This window comes from Geotrypetes seraphini, chromosome 7, assembly GCF_902459505.1.
Source record: "Geotrypetes seraphini chromosome 7, aGeoSer1.1, whole genome shotgun sequence".
Lineage (NCBI taxonomy): Eukaryota > Metazoa > Chordata > Amphibia > Gymnophiona > Dermophiidae > Geotrypetes > Geotrypetes seraphini.
In genome coordinates, this window is record NC_047090.1 from 133788275 (window position 1) to 133808845 (window position 20571).

Genomic DNA, 20571 nt, shown 5'->3' on the forward strand with positions numbered 1-20571 from the left:
TGAACCAACGATAATGAGCAAATAAAACTCAAAACCGTGGACACAGAAGGCACAAGTGAAGGGACTTCGTGCAGAGAGTCAAAGACGGACTTCTCGGCTCCGCGGAAGAGTAAGAACTGAGGAGACGCGCCCGGTGCATCGGGCGGGAAGGCACTCGCGCATGTGCGGTGCGGGCAACTCGAAACTTCTAAAGTTTCTACAAGCAAGTATGCTTGTGAGATGTCCGCATCGGGGCTCCGTTGGATGACGTCACCCACTAGTGAGAATACCTGCCTGCTTGTCCTGGGATAAAGATGTTTATAAAAATACTCAGAGATATGAAACTGTGAAGGGAAGGCTAAAAAACCTCCCTTGGGTAAAGGTAAACTCTTTACCCAAGGGAGGTTTTTTAGCCTTCCCTTCACAGTTTCATATCTCTGAGTATTTTTATAAACATCTTTTTGATCACTCCCCATAGGCTAACCATTAAACAGAGGCCAGTTTCATGTTATGTATATACAGTGGTGCCTCGCATAACGGTCGCCTCGCACAGCGGACGCTGCGCACAACGAACTTTATGTCGTGATCCGTATAACGTACTTCGTTTCACACAACAGTCGCCCGAGCTGCATCCTTCCGGGGTTCCTGCGGGGTTGGATCGCAGCGGGGTTGGTCGAGGGTAGTCTCCTTCTCCTTACCTGCCCTGTCGCAGCACACAGCCGAACGGAAATCTTCCCGATGTCAGCGCTGACGTCGGAGGGAGGGCTTAAGCAAAGCCCTCCCTTCCTCCGACGTCAGCGCTGACATCAGGAAGACTTCCGGTCGGCTGTGTGCGGCTGCGGCAGGGCAGGTAGGAAGAAGGCAATGGCGAACGAAAGAGGGGGGAGGGGGCGGTCCGCCCCGAAGAATATGCACAGCTGGTCAGGTCCCCCGATCGACCGACAACAGGCCCGGCCGACAAACCTCCCTGCCCTGTAGCCGCGAATCTAAATTACCTCTTACAGCAGCTTCAATAATCCAGCTGCTGTAAGAAGGTAATTTAGATTCGCGGCTACAGGACAGGGAGATTTGTCCGACCGGGCCTGTTCTGTTGTCGGTCGGGTGCAAAAGCGCCACAAAGGTGGAGGCAGGGAGGGAGGAAAGGTGGAGTGGAGAAGAAAAGACGCTTAAGGGGGGAGAAGGCCGCTGAAAGCACATGTTGGAGCAGGGGATGAGAGGGAGGGAGAGAAGGGGAAATATTGGACAAGGGCAGAAGGGATGCTAAATCATAGGGTGACAGGCAGAGAGAACAACAGGAAAAAGAGTGGAAGCAATCTTGAACCCTGAGGGTGAGGGCAGAGAGAGGTGGTGAGATGATTGATCATGGGGAGAGGGACAAAAGGGAATAGAGATGGGATAGGAAGATAGTGGAAGTAAAAGGACAGGGAGATGTATGTTTTTAGATGTATCTAAATAAAAATAATAACAAAAAATTTATCTTTTTTATGTCATCTTAGCATATTTTATGCTGCAGAACGAATTATTTTTTTTTACATGTATTCCTATGGGAAAACGCGTTTCACATAACGAACGTTTCACATAACAAACTTGCTCCTGGAACCAATTAAGTTCGTTGTGTGAGGCACCACTGTACATCCATCTTTAGCATTAACTTTTAACATTCAACTTTCTTCCATTTTTCTGCTTTCTTCTCAAAATCTACTTTTCCATGCCTTCCCTTCCCGTCTATCCCTCTTTCTTCTCCCCTACTCCCATCTATCCATAAGAAGCATTTCTTCTTATCTCTTCCCTGTGCATCATCTCCTCCCTCTGTTTCCCCTTCCCCTTCATCCCTATGCACCATCTCATCCCTCTCCCATGGTCAGACATATCTGTCTTCCCCCTTCCCCCCCTCATATGGTCTGGCATCTCTCTCTCCTTCCCTCCCTCTTCCAGAGGTCTAACATCTCTCTCCTTTCTGCGGTCTGTTATCTCTCTCTCCCCTCCTTCCCTTCCATTCTGTGGTCTGGCATCTCTCTCTCTCTCCTTCTCATTCCATTGGTCTGACATCTCTCCCTTCTTTGGGTCATCTCTCCTCCCTCCCACTGTAACATCTCTCCCTCCCTCTTCTCCACCACTATCATGTCCAACAATTCTCCCTCTTTCTTCCTTTCCTCATATGCATCATCTCTCTTTCCCTCTCACACCACACACCTATGTCCAACAATTCTCTGTTCCTTTTCTGCCCCAACTGGCAGCAATTCTTTCTCTCCCTTCCCACTACTCCACCTGCGTAGCATCTTTCTTCTCCTCTTTTCCTAACCCCCCCACCCCCAGCCTGTGCATTTGTCCTCTCCCAGTACATGCAGTATCTGTCTTTCCCAACCCCCTGAACATCTGTCCTCCCTGCCTTCCAAATTCCCTACCCCCCACCTCTCCCTGCCAGGCTCTGCACCCAGACCCCTCTCCCTCCCTCTCCCCCCTGCCAGACTCTGCACCTAGCCCTCTTCCCTCCCCTTTCAGGCTCTGCACCCAGCCCTCTTCTTTCCCTCCCTCCCTCCCCTGTCAGATTGTGCACCCAGCCCCGCCTCCTCCCCTGTCAGACTCTGCACCCAGTCCCCTTTCCTCCATCGCTCCTGCCCGCTTCACCTCTGGACCACCAAGGATAAAAGTAAGTGACAATTTTGGGGGAGGCCACAGCCCCTGTAGACTCCCCTGTTCCGATGCCTATATAGCAACCATTAAAGCAGCTATAGAGTTCAGACCTAAATTTGACAGTAAAATTTACTGCAAAGAAAATGATACATACTAAGAGACAGTTCTGTTTAGCTAGGTATTTAGCAGTAGTGATGGGACTGAATAATTTACAATCCCTGTGGCTACTATTTGAGTTTCTCCAAGATACTTGTGGTCTGGATTGACCACTGTTGGAAACAGGTTACTGGGCTAGATGGACTGGTCTGACCCAGTATGGCTATTTTTGTGTTTTATGTTTGGGGGAAACTGGGAGGGGTTGTCTCTGGGTGCATCTGCATTTGTGCATGGGTCTATGACTGTGTGACTAGAGAAGAGGGGACGAGAAGAGGCAGTTTAAAAGGAATGTTTTGCTACTGCTTCAAGTGCATCAATGTTGTGCTATGTAAGTTAGAATTGCTTCTCCCATAGAAACGAACTGGGCTAATATTGTGAAGGGCCCTATAATCTCTGATTCAATCTGGTCCATTTTCAACTCTGTGTCTTTTCCTTGGTTTTTCCCCCATGTTAAATCTGATCCCATTCCATTAAATTCCTTTGGAGTTATTTTTCTCCCAGACATTCTCAACCTCAGAATAATAAAAAGTAGATATAACTACCATTTCACACAAAGCCAGAAGCATTTGTATCACCCTGAAATATCAGTTTGCATTTCTGTTAAAATAAATTAGTCATTTATTCTTCTGAAGTAGACAAAATGTGTTCCAACTGTAACAAAGTATTATAATAACTGTTCAGTCTGTCTGCATAATGCTCTAGATATATGCAGAATATATAACACACAAACTCTAATGACTTACCTCTAACACCTGAAATAAATGACTCAAGTCTATTAAGCAACTCAGGGTCTCGTTCAAAATCATAGAAATGGTGTTCGACCCAGTGACGAAATACATTTAATACCCTAAAGAGGAGGAAAAACATATATTAGTTGCATTATCCTAAACATGCAGTTCACCATTTTTGTATCACTGCTGCTCAAAAGTGGAATATCTACTTCTTGCAGGTCAGAAAGGACCAAACATCCACCCCTCTAGCTGAGGAATGTCACTTGTCTTTGGATGCAAAGAAAAAAAAATTATGTGCCGTCTTTTCTCTCACTATATAAAAGATGAACACAAGGGACTACATTGTTGTCAAATCAGGTAAGTTAGTGTGATGGTAAACAGGCTGCTGGTGGAGATGTTAAATTTAAAATTTTTTCTTAGATAGTGAACATATCTTTTTAAGATACAGTAACATAGTAACATAGTAGATGACAGCAGATAAAGACCCGAATGGTCCATCCAGTCTGCCCAACCTGATTCAATTAAAATTTTTTTTTTTTTCTTCTTAGCTATTTCTGGGCAAGAATCCAAAACTTTACCCGGTACTATGCTTGGGTTCCAACTGCCGAAATCTCTGTTAAGACTTACTCCAGCCCATCTACACCCTCCCCAGTCATTGAAGCCCTCCCCTGCCCATCCTCCACCAAACGGCCATACACAGACACAGACCGTGCAAGTCTGCCCAGTAACTGGCCTTAGTTCAATATTTAATATTATTTTCTGATTCTAAATCTTCTGTGTTCATCCCACGCTTCTTTGAACTCAGTCACAGTTTTACTCTCCACCACCTCTTTCGGGAGCGCATTCCAGGCATCCCAGTAGATAACAGTGAAACAGATATGCCTGGTTTAAATATTAGCATTTGTTTGAAAGCTACATCATGAGGTTAATTTTATAATTGTGGATATACACAGAATAAACATGCACTCTTTTCCCTCTGTGGGTAGTGTATAATCTTCTAAAAATATTTTCAGCATAAGCTTTCATTTTCAAAATTACCTCAAGTAATTTATGCATTTGCAATTACACCTACTCTTTGACACACACATTTTCTAGATTATATTTCAGGTCATTCATCTGTATGGTCAGAATTATATGAATAAATTCAAGTAACTCCCTTCTGGGAACACCTCTGCTCTGTTCAGTCAAAGTTCCATATGTAGAGGATGTACGCAGGTGCATATCTAGCAAGAAGGTGCATATCTAGAAAGAAGAAATTAAGTCTTGCCTACTAATTTTTCTTTCCTGTAGTCCCAACAGATCAGTCCAGAACTTGCAGGTTATGCCCATCTATCAGCAAGTGGAGAAAGAGTACAAACACTGTTCTGCCATATAGATCACTGTGTAGCTGCTCCAAGTTAGTATTATATTAGCATAAACATACTACGAAGGTGAACCATGACTCCCATCATTGCAAAGAGCAGGAGGCATTAAGGCATGGGTTTTGTGCCAATCCTCTCCTCCCAAAGGATAATTAATTTTGCTGAAAATGTGGTCTTTGAAAGGAATTTGATTTTCCTGGCCAGCAGTGCCTGGCATCTCACAGGCAGGTTAAGGCCTGAGCTGATCTGAAAAGGAGGGCTTGGGCCTATTCTCAGGTAAAAACTGATTAAAGTCTCCAGACTTTTAACTAACTTTTAAAGACAAGGAGCAACTTGCCTCTAAAGGCAACATAGTGAGCCTACACTTGGAGGCAGCATCAACAGCCCAGTGTTTGAGTCAAAATAGCCATCTAGCAGTTACTCCTAAGGGAGTACTTGTCAGCCGTTCTCCTGCTGTGATACACCTGACAGACGATGTTCATGTATGCGACACACTTAAAATTAAAATTCACAGCCTGAGAGCTCCCCAAAAGCCGAGTGATGTCCGGGTGAGACGCCTGAGGCCGAAGGCCACTCTAAGCCCGAAAGCACAAAATACTAGCTATTTGCACTTTGAGGGACAAAACTGCAAGCCCCTTTTTGAGGCCAGCTTGTAGGAAGGCCAGGATCACCAAACAGGAACAATCTTTGGTTCCACCTGGTCCTTGGCACACCATAACTAGAAGGTGTTCCAGGTCTTAACATAAGCTGCAGCCATCGTCAGCTTCTTGGCCCCAAGACGAGCCATGACCACAACCTCTGAATAACCCTTCCGAATCAAGACCACATGCTCAGGGGGTCATGCCACAACACCAAAGAATTCTGGCTTCTCCATTGGAACCAGGCCTTAAACTGAAAATATCCCTAATGAACAGGCAACTTCAGGAGTCTGCTTCTCTGTAGATGAACCAGGTCCACATACCAAGGTCTTCGGGGCCAATCCGGTACCACCAAGATCACCAGACCTAATGGTTGGGTATCCTGCAGATGATCCGACCCACCATAGCCCATGATGGAAACACACAGAGAAGCAGATCTGTGGGTCAAGGTTGAACCAGGGCATTCAGCCCTGTGCTTCCTTGCTCAACTCTGACTGTAGAAGCGGGTTGCTTTCACATTCTTGGCTGTGGTCATGAGATCCATGCTTGGTGTACCCAAAGTCTGAACTATGAGGAAAAATGCCTTTTGAGACAGAGACAACTCTCTGGGGTCCAGAGTCTGCCGGCTGAGAAAGTCAACTTGGACATTCTCTACTCCTTCTAAGTGGGCTGCTGAGAGGTCCTGCGAGTGAAGTTCTGTCTACTAGAACAGCATCCAAGTGGAGGGCTGTGCTTCTGGTGCCCCCATGTCTGTTTATATAAGCCACCACAGTGGCACTGTCTGAAAACATCCTGACTGCTTTCCCTGTCAGGAAAGGCTGCAACTGTACCAAGGAAAACCAAATGGTTCTCAGTTTCAGATGATTAATGGACTACTTGCTCTCCAATAGGAACCATTTGCCCTGGAGAGGGCCATCGCAGCAGAGGGCCCCCTCCCTAGCTGCTAAGGCTGGCGTCAGTCGTGAGGGTCATCCATGCTTTGTTTCAGAGTGGCATGTCCCTCGCCAAGTTCTCCTCTTCTCCATTCCAGGTATCTACAGGGAGTGATGTTGCAGGGACAACCTGGACAGAAGGGAGTGCTGGAGAGGGTGCATAGGAGCTCTCGCCCTTGATACCACTTCCAAGGAGGCCACCATCAAGCCAAGCGCTTGCAGATACTGCCAGGCTGAGGGGCTCGGAAGGGCCAAGATCATGAGGATCTGCATCCTGAGCTGTTTGCATGGTGTGGGAAGAAAAACTTGGCCCCTTTTCCATGTCAAAGAGGATTCCCAGATACTCCAAACACTGAGCGGCTGAAGATGACTTTTCTCAATGTTCACTATCTAGCCCAGATCCTGTAAGAGGCTCACCACCTATTGGACCGGGTGCTCGCAGTCCACCAGTGAGGGCCCTGATCAGTCAATTGTCTAGGTAAGGATGCACCTGGACTTCCATCTGGTGAAGGTAAGCTGCTATAACCACATCACCTTGGTAAAGATGCAAGGAGCCATGGTTAAACCGAAGGGGGAGTGCCACAAACTGAAGTGGCACGTGAAATCTCAAATATGTCCTGTGAGCCAGAAAGATAAGGATATGAAGATATGCCTCCATCAAATTCAGAGAGGCAAGGAATTCTCCTGGAGCCACCACCACTATGACGGAGCAGATCATTTCCATGCGAAAGTAGACACTTTGTTTACAGACTTCAAATCCAGAATCTTCTGTGACTTTCTTGGGCACCATGAAGTAATTCACAAGCGATTGACTACCACAACGTGCGCACACAAATGCCTTCCCGCCCACGCAAGGGCGTGCGTCTCCTCAGTTCAGATAGCCAACCAGGGGAGGTGGGTGGGTTGTGAGAATAGCTTCCTGCTGTCCCTGGATAACACCTGTTACGGTAAGTAACTGTGCTTCATCCCAGGACAAGCATGCAGCCTATTCTCAACATTTAGATACAATGAGATATCATCACAATTGGCTAGAAAGGAGTTTGTGTCCTATAAGGCATTGTATTATGGAACCTCAAATAAGGCGGGAAGATTACTAGCTAAGTATTTAAAAGCAAAAAAAAGGAAAGCTAATATAATGGCTATTTCAGATGATAATGGAATAATTCATTCTCAAATTAAAAATATTTTACAATAATTTTTGAAATTTTATGAAAGCTTGTATTCTTCTGAGCATTATTTTAATAAAGAGAAAGATGGTTTTGAATTTTTAAAGTTGATTAATGGCCCTAAAGTTCCTGATCATATGAAAGAAAATCTCGAAGCACCTATAACACAAAAAGAAATTCAGAGGGCTTTAAAGTCCCTTAGAGTTGGATCCGCTCCAGGAAGTGATGGATATACGGTAGAATTTTTTAACTCTTTTCAAACTATTTTGTTACCCCATCTTTTCAAATTATATCAGTTTCAACTAAATAAAGGTTGTATTACAGGTACTATGGCAGAAGCTTTAACAATAGTTTTGCCTAAGCCAAACAGAGATCCCATGTTGGTTTCAAACTATAGGCCTATTTCTTTGATTAATATTGATGGGAAATTGTTAGCTAAAATATTGGCTTTGCGTTTGAATAAGGCTCTCCCTTATATTATTGGTATGCATCAAACAGGTTTTGTTGCTCAAAGACATTCTTCAAATAACACCAGATTAGCTTTTCATATTTTACATTTAACAAAGGATATGAAAGATCCGGCTTTCTCTGTTTCTTTAGATGCAGAGAAAGCATTTGATCGGGTAGAATGGACTTTTATGTATCAAGCAATGGATTGGTTTGGTATTGGTTCTCGATTTATACAAATGATTCAATCCCTGTATAGCTCCCCATCTGCTAGATTATATATAAATAATACTTTTTCAGAAAGGTTCTTTTTAGAAAGGGGAGTTAGACAGGGTTGTCCATTATCTCCTTTGTTATTTGATATTGTTTTGGAACCTCTACTTTTAGCTATTCAACAATCAAAGGAGATAGAAGGTATTCCTTATGCAGGTCGGGAATATAAAATTTCTGCTTATGCAGATGATATTTTGATTCATTTGAGAAATCCGGAGTCAACCATTCCACATTTATTGGATTTGATTGATAAATTTGGAAAATTTTCAGGTTATAAAATAAATTGGAATAAATCAGAAATTCTTCCACTAAATGTACATTGTATAAAAGGCTTATTTGATTCATTTCAGTTTAGTTGGAAGAAAGATGGAATAAAATATTTAGGAATTTGGATAAAAAGTACATTGGAAGAAACAATGAAGGTAATCCTTATTACTAAAAGTTACAGAATTGTGTGAGCAATGGAATCCTTTGCATATTTCTTGGTGGGGGAGAGTGCAAACAGTAAAGATGATGATTTTGCCTATAGTTTGTTACCAAATGAGTATGTTACCAGTTTATTTTCAAGAGTCCTTTTACAAAAAATTAAATATTTTGACAAAATTTGTTTGGCTTGGGAAAAAACCAAGAATTGCTTTAGTATCGTTGCAAAAATCAATTGTGGAGGGTGGGGTAAATTTTCCAAACTTTTATAGGTACCATCAAGCCTATATATTGCGTCAAGGTATGTATTGGATCCTCCCTGAGCTTATTGATCATCAACCAGATTGGTCATATTTGGAACGGAATTTGGTGTCCCCTATGAGACTTCCACATGTATTAAGTATCAGATTTCATAAATATGCTAAGGACAATATAATTTTATTGGATACTTGGAAAACTATTAAATTTATTGATAAATTAACAGAGGTACCAATAATGAAATCTACTTTACAGTCCTTATGGTTAAACTCCAAGATTCAAATAGGCGGTGCTGGAATCGCTTGGAAGAATTGGATGCAGGCAAATATTAGGACATTAGATGATCTTATTTCTAATGGTAATCTGCTTGAGTTTTCACAACTGCAGCATTCATTTGGTATTTCAAACAGTCAACAATATAGGTGCTTGCAGTTGAAGCAGGCTATTCAGATGGGGTTCCCTGAATGGAAAAATTTGAAAACTTATTTTAGCTTGCAAATCCTTTGCTATCAAACAGATTTAATAGGACATCAGGCTGCCCAGTGGTATAAATTGATTTCTGGATTTTTAAATAAAAAAACCAAAAAATAGTCTTAGAGATATTTGGAGTATCGAGTTAAAACAGCATATTTCTGTTTCTCGTTGGCTACGAATCTGGACTTGGAGATTAAGATGTACAATGTCAGCATCTATGAGACAAACATGGTTGTTTTTATTACATAGAATTTTTTGGACTCCAGTTCGGTTGAATAAAGTAGATAGTTCTAAATCTAATAGATGTTGGCATTGTCATATTGATATTGGGACTTTGGATCATCTTTTATTTTTTTGTCCATTGATACTTGGCTTTTAGAAGTTGATTTGGGGGCAAATTAATAATATTCTTCAATCCTCTATTCCTTTGACATATGAAGTAATAATTTTTGGAACGATTCTGCATGATAAACCCACTTTGGACAGAAATAATAGTCGCCTTTTCATGATCTTATCAGGAATAGGGGTTCAAATGATCACATCTAATTGGAAAAATCATGATAGGATTAATTTTAGTTTTTGGTGGGCAACTGTATGTGCAACATATAAATATGAAAAGATTATGGCAGAGCGTTTAGGGTTTGTTAAATCCTTTAAGGGGATTTGGGGTCCATTAACTAATTTTGTCACATTATAATTAAAGTGATTTTTCTTTATGTTAGATTCCTTTGCACATCCAGGGTGGGTGGGAGGGTGGGGGGGTGTATTATTTATTTAGAGGTATAAATTTCATAATATTCTATAATATTGATGAGTATAATATAATATCATTATTGTTATAGGTTAAGAAGGGATTTAAAATTTTTATTGTAATATTTCTGATGTTAATAGTGTATTTTCATATAGTTTTTTTTTTTTTCGATTTTTCAAATGTATACATTGTCAAGTTCAAAATATCAATAAAGAAATAAAAAAAAAAAACATGTGGTGGCCTCCAAGCTAACCAGAATGGGATGGTGGGAGTGTTGGCAGTTCAGGAGAATAAATTTTATAATACTACCTGGCTGAAATGGCCATCCCGTCTTGAAAAAGCATCCAGACAATAATGAGAGGTGAAAGTATGAACCGAGGACCAAGTGGCAACTTTGCAGATTTCCTCAATAGGAGTAGATCTAAGGAAAGCTACTGGTGCCGCCATGGTTCTGACTTTATGGCTGTGACTCGACTGTGTAGACGTAGTCCAGCCTGAGCATAGCAGAAAGAGATGCAAGCCGCTAACCAGTTGGAGATGGTGTGCTTGGAAATCGGATGTCCCAACTTGTTTGGAATGAAGGAGACAAAAAGTTAAGGAGCAGATCTATGTGGCTGAATGCGTTGCAAGTAGAAAACCAAAGCATGCTTACAGTCCAGAATATGAAGAGTTGTTTCTCCAGGGTGAGAATGAGGCTTTGGAAAAAACACTGGAAGTACAATTGATTGGTTGAGATGACATTCTGAAACCACTTTAGGTAAGAATTTAGGATGAGTACGGAGGACCACCTTGTCATGAATACTGTGAAAGGTGGGTCCGCTACTAAAGCTTGGAGCTTGCTGACCCTGCGAGCAGACATAAGAGCAATGAGAAAAACCACTTTCCAAGTGAGATATTTAAGATGAGCCTTATCCATTGGTTCAAAAGGAGGCTTCATCAATTGAGCAAGAACAATGAGATCCCAAACCACTGGAGGAGGTTTGAGAGGTGGTTTGACATTGAAAAGTCCTTTCATAAATCTGGAAACCACAGGATGAGCCGAAAGGGATTTCCCTTCAATAGGCTGATGAAAAGCAGCAATTACACTGAGATGGATTCAAATGGATGTGGATTTGAGGCCTGATTGTGACAAGTGGAACAGGTAATCAAAATCTGAAGACAAGGAGGTAGACTGAGGCTCCTTGTGATGAATGGTGCACCAAGCATTGTAGCTTTGTCTAGTGGTAGGCTTTCTAGAAGCTTCTAAAATGTCCTGTACAGATAGAGAAAACTGTAGAGTGATAGTTAAGTTGAGAGGTACCAAGCTGTCAGGTGTAGAGACTGCAGGTTGAGATGAAGTAGAGACCCCTGACTCTATGTAAGCAGAGAGGGACAAACTGGTAGAAGCACTGGCTCCCTGCTGCTGAATTGAAGTAGAAGGGAGAACCAAGGTTGCCTGGGCGACTGAGGATCGATCAGAATCATGGTGGCATGCTCCTGTTTGAGTTTGACAAGTGTCTTGAGAATCAGGGGAAATGGAGGAAATGCATAGAGAAACTGATTTGTCCATTCCAGAAGGAAAGCATCTGCCTCGAGGCAATGAGGAGAGTATATCCTGGAGCAGAACTGAGGCAGTTTGTGGTTGTGGGGAGACGCAAAGAAATCTATCTTAAAGTGCCAGGAGAGGCGAGGAATTGAGTGTCCATTCGTGAGGTTGCAGAAGACGACTCAATTTGTCCGCCAGACGGTTTTTCTCTCGAATGTAGACTGCTTTCATGAAGGTGGTGTGATGGATTGCCCAGTTCCACACCTTTTGAGCTTCCTGACAAAGAGGGAGAGATCCTGTTCCTCCCTGCTTGCTGACATAGTAAATGCTACTTGGCTGTCTGTCCAAATGAGGACTACCTGGTCGTGAAGCTGCTGAAAAGCTTTGAGAGCATGGAAGATCGCTCTGAGTTGCAACAGATTGATATGACACTGAGGATCTGTGCTGGACCAATAGCCTTGAGTATGGAGACCGTCGAGATGAGCCCCCCAAGCATAGGTCGAGTAATCTGTCATGAGGACCTTCTGATGGGGGGAGCATCTGAAACAGTAAACCTCTGGAGAGATTGGAAGAGAGCATCCACCAGTGGAGAGACTGTCTCAACGAAGGAGTTACTGTAATGTTAGAGTGGGTCGTAAACCTGCGCCCACTGAGATGCCAGGGTCCACTGAGGAATTCTGAGGTGAATTCTGGCAACAGGAGTCACGTGAACTATAGAGGCCATGTGACCTAGGAGAACCATCATATGTTTTGCTGAAATTGTAATCAAGGAAGACACCTTGTGGCAGAGACGAATGAGAGCATCCTGACGTTGTTGAGGAAGGAATGCTCCGAGTCGAACAGTGTCCAGGACAGCTCCGAGGAACTGTAAATTCTGAGAAGACTGTAGCTGGAATTTGAGAAGGTTGATTTCGAACCCCAAACTTTGTAGAAACCACATAGTCCGTAGGGTCGCTACAATAACCCATTGAGTTGTGGAATCCTTGATGAGCCAGTCATCCAGGTACGGAACATCTGGAGCCCATGGTTCCGCAGAGCTGCTGCTACTACAACTAGGCACTAGGCAAACACTCTTGGAGATGAAGCCAGGCCGAAAGATAGCACTCTGTACTGAAAATGTAGATTTCCCACCCAAAATATGAGGAACTGTCGAGAGGCTGGATGAATGGGAATGGGAGTGTAAGCCTCTTTGAGACCTAGAGAACATAACCAAGCATTCTGATCTAGAAGGGGGTACAATGATGCTAGGGACAGCATTCAAAATTTCCCCCTGACAAGAAATTCGTTGAGGGCTCTGAGATCCAAAATGTGTCGCAGACCGCCCGTCTTCTTCAGGACTAGGAAGTAACAGGAGTAAAACCCCCTTCTCTGCTGTTCCAGCGGAACCTCCTCGATGGCACAGAGACAAAGCAGAGCTTGAACTTCCTGAAGAAGAAGGGTGGTCTGGGATGGATTAGAAGGAGAATCTTTTGGAAGCAGATCTGGAGGAACCTGGATGAAATGAAGAGAGTATCCTTCCCTGATGATGGACAGCACCCAGAGAGCTGATCTAATGATCTCCCAGCAGTGGTAAAAAAAAAAAAAGCTGAGAGAGCTTAGGCGCAGCAGGAGTATGAGGTTTCTGTTGCCTCTGCTGCTGTAATGGTTGTTTCTGAGAAGGTGCTCTTGTATAAGGAGCTGCTCTCTGTGGAAAACGTCTCTGAGAAGATGGAAGAGGTCTGAAGCCTTTAGAAGTGGAAGGGTTAGGCTTAGGACGAGTGATGAAAGCAAACAATTTTTCATGTTCAGACAATCGTTAAGTAGCTGCCTCAATGGAATCATCAAACAATTCATTGCCTTGACAAGGAATGTGGCCAGACAATCTTTGAGTAGCTGCCTTGATGGAATCATCAAACAATTCATTGCCTTGACAAGGAATGTGGCCAGACAATCTTGAAGATTGGGGGTCCATGTCTACAGTGCGGAGCCAGGCAAGCCTGCGCATCACTACTGAAAAGGCGGTGACCCTCAAGCAAGTTCAAATGCATCATAGGAGATTGAAGGAGATGCACGTGGAGTTGAGCCAGAGTGGTAGTCACATGCTGAAACTCTGAAAGACGATGTAGAGGAATAGATTTGTAAAATTCAGGCAGGATGTCAACCAAATGCCATAAGAGAGTTTTGGTAGAAACCATGATGAAATCCATGGTTCTGCCCTCTCTTTCAGGAGGGACAGTGGTATAAACTGTGACAGGATTGGTTCTTGTCCAAGAAGATTCCACGAGAAGGGACAACTGAGATTTCTCGAAGCCCTTGCAGTGGATCAACCTGTAACAAGATTCCAGCTTTCCTGGTACAGCAGGAATGGAATAAGGTGTCTCAAGATTTCGTTTGAAAGTTTGAGAAAGAAGTCTATTAGTGGGTAATTTAAGAGAATCCGCAAGAGGAGACATACCCAGTTCTTCTAAATACTTTGCAGAGTATTTGGTGAGGAAAAAAGAAAAAGATATCTGCTCCAAGGAGCAAGGAAGGCTGACTTTGAGGGGAAGAAGGTGACCTCGAGGTACCTCGCAAAGCAGAGATGAAGGTGAAGCCTCTCTGGAGTACTGATATCTGAGGTTGAATATCAGGTACAGATGACTGACTGAGAGAATGGATAGAATCCCTTGCAGGAGAAATTTTTTGATGAACCGTCTTTTCGTTTGCTAGTGCAGACATCCATTTTAACTATTTTGGATTATTGTAATATTATATACTTAGGGGCTTACAAAAAAATACTCAAAAAATTGAAACTGATTCAGAACACTGCGGTTTGTCTCATTTTTTGATTAAAAAAATGGGAGCACATTACCCCTTTCTATCAAAAACTTCACTGGCTGCCAGTGGAGTCCAGAGTTCTGTTCAAGTTTTCCTGCATTAGTAACAAAGCAGTTTTCAGGATGCTACCAGATTACCTTGCCTCTCAGTTTTCTTTGAATTGTTCTAATAAGAGTATTCGTAGAATAAATCTATTCAATTACCCTTCTCCAAAATCATGTCAATACAAGTTTTTCGACAGAATTTTGTCATTCCAGGCTGCCAAACTGAATGTATGGCTTGGAAAACTTATACTTGAGGCCATTTATTTTGATTTTAGAAAATCTTTAAAGACATGCCTGTTTGACATGTTTACATCTTAGTTGTGTTACTGTTTTTAACTTCTCCTTGTTTTTTTAACAGTTGTATTCTCTTATTGATTGTTTTATTATGTATCTTACATATATTGATTGTATGCATTTTTTCTGTTGTGAACCGCTTTGAACTTTTGGTATAGCGGTATACAAAAAAATAAATTATTATTAAAAATCATAGTGGTAATATGCAGGAGGCGTTCTCGACTTCGTAGTTGGAGGCCTCGAAGAGTCTCAAGGCCTGGAGAAATGAGGCCTGTCTCAAGAAGAGGACCTGGGCCTCAAAGGGTACCTCGACTGATGTGGAGAACAGTGCCTCGAACCAGGCAGGTTCCGCCGAGAGGAAGGTCGCAGAGTCCTGGCCCATGCCTCAAAAAAAGGCAGCACCTTATGTGAGGAAGGAGGGCTGGAGGCTGGAGATCGAGACACCAAAACGGACTGAGTTCCTTGTGTCGAGGTATCTCGAGGCACTGGCAAGGACTAGGCTTCTTATACAGAGTGCTTAGGCTCCAAACGAGACACTCGCAAAGACTCAACTCTTTGCATAGAGTGTATAGGTTCAACTCGAGGCACTGCCAAGGACTCGACTCCTTGTGGTACTGCTGAGTGCTCATGCTGGGCTGCAGGAAGCAGAGTCGAGGCAGGAGTATGTGTGGCAAGCAAATTACCAAACTACTGAGGCATAATGGTCTAGATCATATCCTGCAAATGTGAAACCAAGACTTGATCTGGTACATTTGGTATGGCTATAGGCTCCAAGGAAGAGGAGGAAGAATGATGCCTCGATTTGGAGACATGCTTCTTGGGCAGCTTCAGAACCACTGCTGGAACAGACTGCTGCGCTACCTGAACTGAGGAAGACAGCGAGGAAAGCGGCTCCTCAGGAGAAGACTTGGCAGATTTGCTCGAGGATGAGGACTTCCCAAACGAGGAAGGTTTGATGAAGGTCGAGATAAAAGGCAGGAGCCTCGTAGAAGACTTGACCGGAGCTGAGGTCGAGGTCGAGACCGAGGTTAGTGGATCCACACCGCTGAAGATTTCTCCACCTGACCTGTGACCGGCATGGACATAGACGGATCAGCAAAATCAAAACCCGTCGGCGGAGGCCACAACGCAGGCCCCACCATGACAAAAGAAATAAAATTAAAGTTAAAGTTTTTGTTGTTTTTTTTTGTTGTTGTTTTGGGTTTTTTTTAAGAAATGAAAATGCGCAAAACACAGTGACCCTGTAAAATTAACAGAACACGAGCCACGGTGAGAGAAGGCACAAAGTTTTAGAACTGAGCCTAGCGCAGAGCATCGAAAACATGACTTCTCAGCTCCGCAGAAAACTGAGAACTGAGGAAATGTGTGCCCTTGCATGAGCGGGAAGGCACTCGCACATGCGCGGTGCGGCAGCCACAAACTTTCTAAGTTCTGCAAGCAAATCAGCTTGCGAAGCTGTCGGCATCGGGGCTCCGTGGATGATGTTACCCACATGTTGAGAAGAGCTGCCTGCTTGTCCTGGGATAATTCAATTACTCTCACTGCTATAGCCTTGTCTTCTCTTTGTACCACTTTTACCCCCCTTAATCATCTAATGAAAGAATATGTGCAAGGATGAGGGATTAAAAATGGCAGTTCAATCTAGGCTTGAGGATTGGCACCTTGTCACCATGATCCCCATCATCCTCGGACATCTACCCAGTTGGTCCTTACCAGGGAACAAGGCTATAGAAGTTGAGGGTTGAAAAGGTTGGTAAAAAAAACAACAGTACTACCACTGGAAGAGATAAAGTTCAAACCTGAGTTGTACTGGTTGGACGTATTCTTTCCGAAATCTTTTAAGGTCTGCGCTGATTGGCTGCTCTCCCTTCTCTGCTGCAAGCCTATCTGCTTCTGTAGGTTCAGGATCTGGGATCTCAAACCTATAAAACAAGGAAGGCACAATTAAAGATATACTGGTGAATATTGATGGGCCCATGTTGGCCAGGACATAAGAAGAGACAGATTCCTGACAAAAACATCCTTACATTTTTCAACCAGGGTCTGTTTAACCATTAAGGAAGACTAGGTGGTCACCTAGGTTGGCCACTTCCAAGAGGCAACAAAGAATAGCTGTAGTCAAAGCAAAATAATACGAGGGGGTGATGAAAAGTTCTCAGACCAACCAAAAGGTAATGATATGGTGCCATGAAACTTACTTCCACATAGTCACCCCTAAGTTCAACACGCTTAGCACATCGTGTCTGAAGTTTCTGTGACCCTTCAAAAAATAATCTGATGTCTGGTCAATGAAACACTGTTCCTCTGCTGCAATCACCCCTGAATTACTTGAAAATTGTCACCCTTTCAAACTCTTTTTTTTTTTTTTCTTTATTCATTATAAATTTTCAAACAAGTGTACAATAATTAAATTCATAATATACATTTCCACTTGAAATTATTACAAATTTCACACCACAAGAATTATCTCCCTCAACCCCATACACATATCTTTATAAATATCCAACACTTTTAAACCCCCCCGCCCCCCACCCTCCACATATACATAATAAATGGGGTTAAATACAAATTATTTATTATAATAATCTATTTACTATAATAATCTATTAATGGCCCCCAAACATTTTTAAATTTATTAAAATATCCTTTTTTAATTGCCAATGTTTTCTCCATTTCATACATATGACACACCGAACTCCACCAAAAGCAGTAATTTAACCCTCTATAGTCCTTCCAGTTGTATGTTATTTGTTAAATGGCAACTCCTGTTAAAATCATTAAAAGTTTGTTATTATTAGAGGATAACTGACACTTAGCCCTCAAAGACACCCCAAATAAAATTGTGTCATAAGACAGGGCTACATGATTTTCCAACATACAATTTATTTGACTCCAGATCAATTTCCAAAAACAATTAATAAAAGGGCAATAAAATAATAAATGATCTAGAGTTCCAGGCTCGAGATGACAATGCCAGCATCTATTAGACTTAGAGCAATCCAATTTTTGTAAACGAACAGGGGTCCAGAGAGCTCTATGTAACAGGAAAAACCATGTCTGCCTCATAGACGCTGACCTTGTACATCTCATTCTCCAAGACCAAATACGTGGCCATTGAGATGCACTAATTTGACACTTAATCTCAATGCTCCAAATATCCCTAAGTACAGTTTTTGGTTTTTTATTTAAATAGCCAGATAATGTTTTGTACCACTTCGCGGCCTGGTGACCCATAAAGTCTGTCTGCAAACTCTTTTAAAGATTTGGAAACAGAAAATAGTCAGATGGAGCAAGATCTGGTGAGTAGGGTAGATGGTCTGTGCACTGAAGCCCCAATTGTGTCAAAACATCTATTGCTTTGCCAGCCTTGTGAGCAGGTGCATTGTCTTGCAAAAAGAAAATTCCTTTCTGCATCATCCCACTCTTTTTTTTTCTTTCAATGCCTCCTTTAATTGGCACAGTAAATTACCGTAGTATTCTGCATTAACTGTTTAGCCCATTGAAAGATAGCCAGTCATTACAACACCTTCTTGATCCCAAAATACCGTGGCTATGACTTTTCCTGCTGACTTTTGGGTCTTGAATTTCCTTGGCCTTGAAGAACCCGAGTGGACTGTTGTTTTGTCTCAGGATCATAGTGGTGCAACCATGTTTCAACAGTAACTAGTCATTCCAAAATGTTGGTACCAGCTTGCTGAAAGTGCTGCAAAATCAACTTGGATGTGTCCATTCGACAAAGTTTCTTGTCAGCACTCAAACATTTGTTTGGCTGACATCTTCTATATACCCAGTTGCTCATGGATTATAAACATATCATGTTCCCTGGATATCTGTAGTGTCTCAGCAATTGTTTTAGCTGATATTCGTAGATCTGACAAAATCAGGTAATTGGTCAACAATTTCAGGAATTGACACCATTTGAGGTCTCCCAGACCTTGCTGCATCTTTGGTTTCAATATCACCATACTGAAAGTTTGCACTAGAGAATGACACGGTGACAAAATTCATCACCGTTCCCGTCCCTGCGGATAACCGCGGGAAACCATCTTCATGTCATTCTTTAAGGAGAGAGGGAAGAATCAGAGTATAATTGGGCACAACCACTGACCCGCAAGCTTTGCTTTGAAGAATGCTGGTGTAGAAGGACCGAGGTTGAAATAGACACTAGAAAATAACATGGGATTATTTCCCGCGGTTATCCGCAGGGATGGGAACGGTGATGAATTTTGTCACCGTGTCATTCTCTAGTTTGCACACCACTTCTGTGGAGTACCATGGTCATTTGTCATTCAATGTTTGCATCATACATTCATGGATTTCCTTCGGAGTTTTCTTCTGTAGGAATAGGAATTTCATGACGACTCGGAGTTCCACACTTGAAAATTTCACACTTTTCATTGGCATGGTTCAATCAGTGATCTGAAACAATGTTAAAACATTACATTACATTACGATTCTGCAAACTGGCACTTTGCAAAATAAAACAACATTCTTTTTAGCTATAGTGGCAAAATAATGCTCAGAATTTAGGAAGTTCATTGGGCTGAGAACTTTTCAGCACCCACTTGTAGATTCAAACAGCCACAAAACTTCAAAGAACTATCAGTACATTCTTTTAACTGCATCAGAGGCATTGCTATGTCATTCCTCTTTCTATTCTTCTTGGCTTGTGAGTCAGGCATGCTCTCTCCCTTCCCTTCTCCTCCCACAGGTCCAATATCCTTTCCTCTACCTCACCTAAACTTACAGCTGGCACTGAGCAAAGTGATGCAGATGCATGCACTCTGCTTCTAAATCAGCAGACTTCATAGTCTTCCTTCTTCTGTGCCATGCCCACAGGAAGCCACATCAGTAGAAGTGGGATGCAGAAGACGACAGACCGCAGAAACTTCCAGTCAGAATCAGCATGTCTGTATGCTGGCCAAGTTTACAGGGCAATAGGGGGTGTTATATGAGGCAGAGAGAAAGATACTGGACCCAAAGGAATGGCAGAGAAGAGAGAGAGCATGCTGGACCTGTGAGGGGGTGGGGGATGAATGAGTCAAGCTAGACCCACAGGGGGAAGGGGAGCAAGTGAGACATGCCAGACTCACAGGATGGGATGTGTAAAAAAGGAAGACTATATGGACAAAGGAGGGGGATGGAGGAAATTGAAGGAGAGGCTATATGGGGGAAAGGGTTCACAGTGCAAGGCCAGCCGAAGGGAGACTGTAGGAGCTGTGCCTAGTCCTGAGCACATGGTAGCAGAGTTCTGAGCACATGGCAGAACAGTGAGCGGAGAGTGTGCTAGCAGGAAGAAGCAGAGAGAGGAGCAGAGAAGGCGGTGCTAGCAGGGGAAGAGGCGAGACCTAACTCCGCCCACCCCTGACATCACCAGCCAAACTCCCCCCATAAAAGGGGACGAGCCAACAGCAGAGAGTTCACAGTGCAAGGCCAGCCGAAGGGAGACTGTAGGAGCTGTGCCTAGTCCTGAGCACATGGTAGCAGAGTTCTGAGCACATGGCAGAACAGTGAGCGGAGAGTGTGCTAGCAGGAAGAAGCAGAGAGAGGAGCAGAGAAGGCGGTGCTAGCAGGGGAAGAGGCGAGACCTAACTCCGCCCACCCCTGACATCACCAGTCAAACTCCCCCCATAAAAGGGGACGAGCCAACGGCGCACAGCCGTTCGGCGCGCAGCGAAGGCGAGCGGCA

At 43.2% G+C, this 20571-nt stretch overlaps 1 protein-coding gene across 2 annotated transcripts in view; it reads right to left on the reverse strand.

Annotated features, from left to right (window-relative positions):
* SOS2 (SOS Ras/Rho guanine nucleotide exchange factor 2) overlaps positions 1-20571 on the reverse strand; it is a 292583-nt gene that overhangs the window by 116102 nt on the left and 155910 nt on the right. For both annotated transcript variants that reach the window (XM_033951288.1, XM_033951289.1), the window contains 2 exons: positions 16682-16804; positions 3513-3616 (listed from right to left, as the gene is read on the reverse strand). In XM_033951288.1, coding sequence (XP_033807179.1) covers positions 3513-3616; positions 16682-16804 — 227 coding nt within the window. The remainder of the gene's footprint in view (positions 1-3512; positions 3617-16681; positions 16805-20571) is intronic.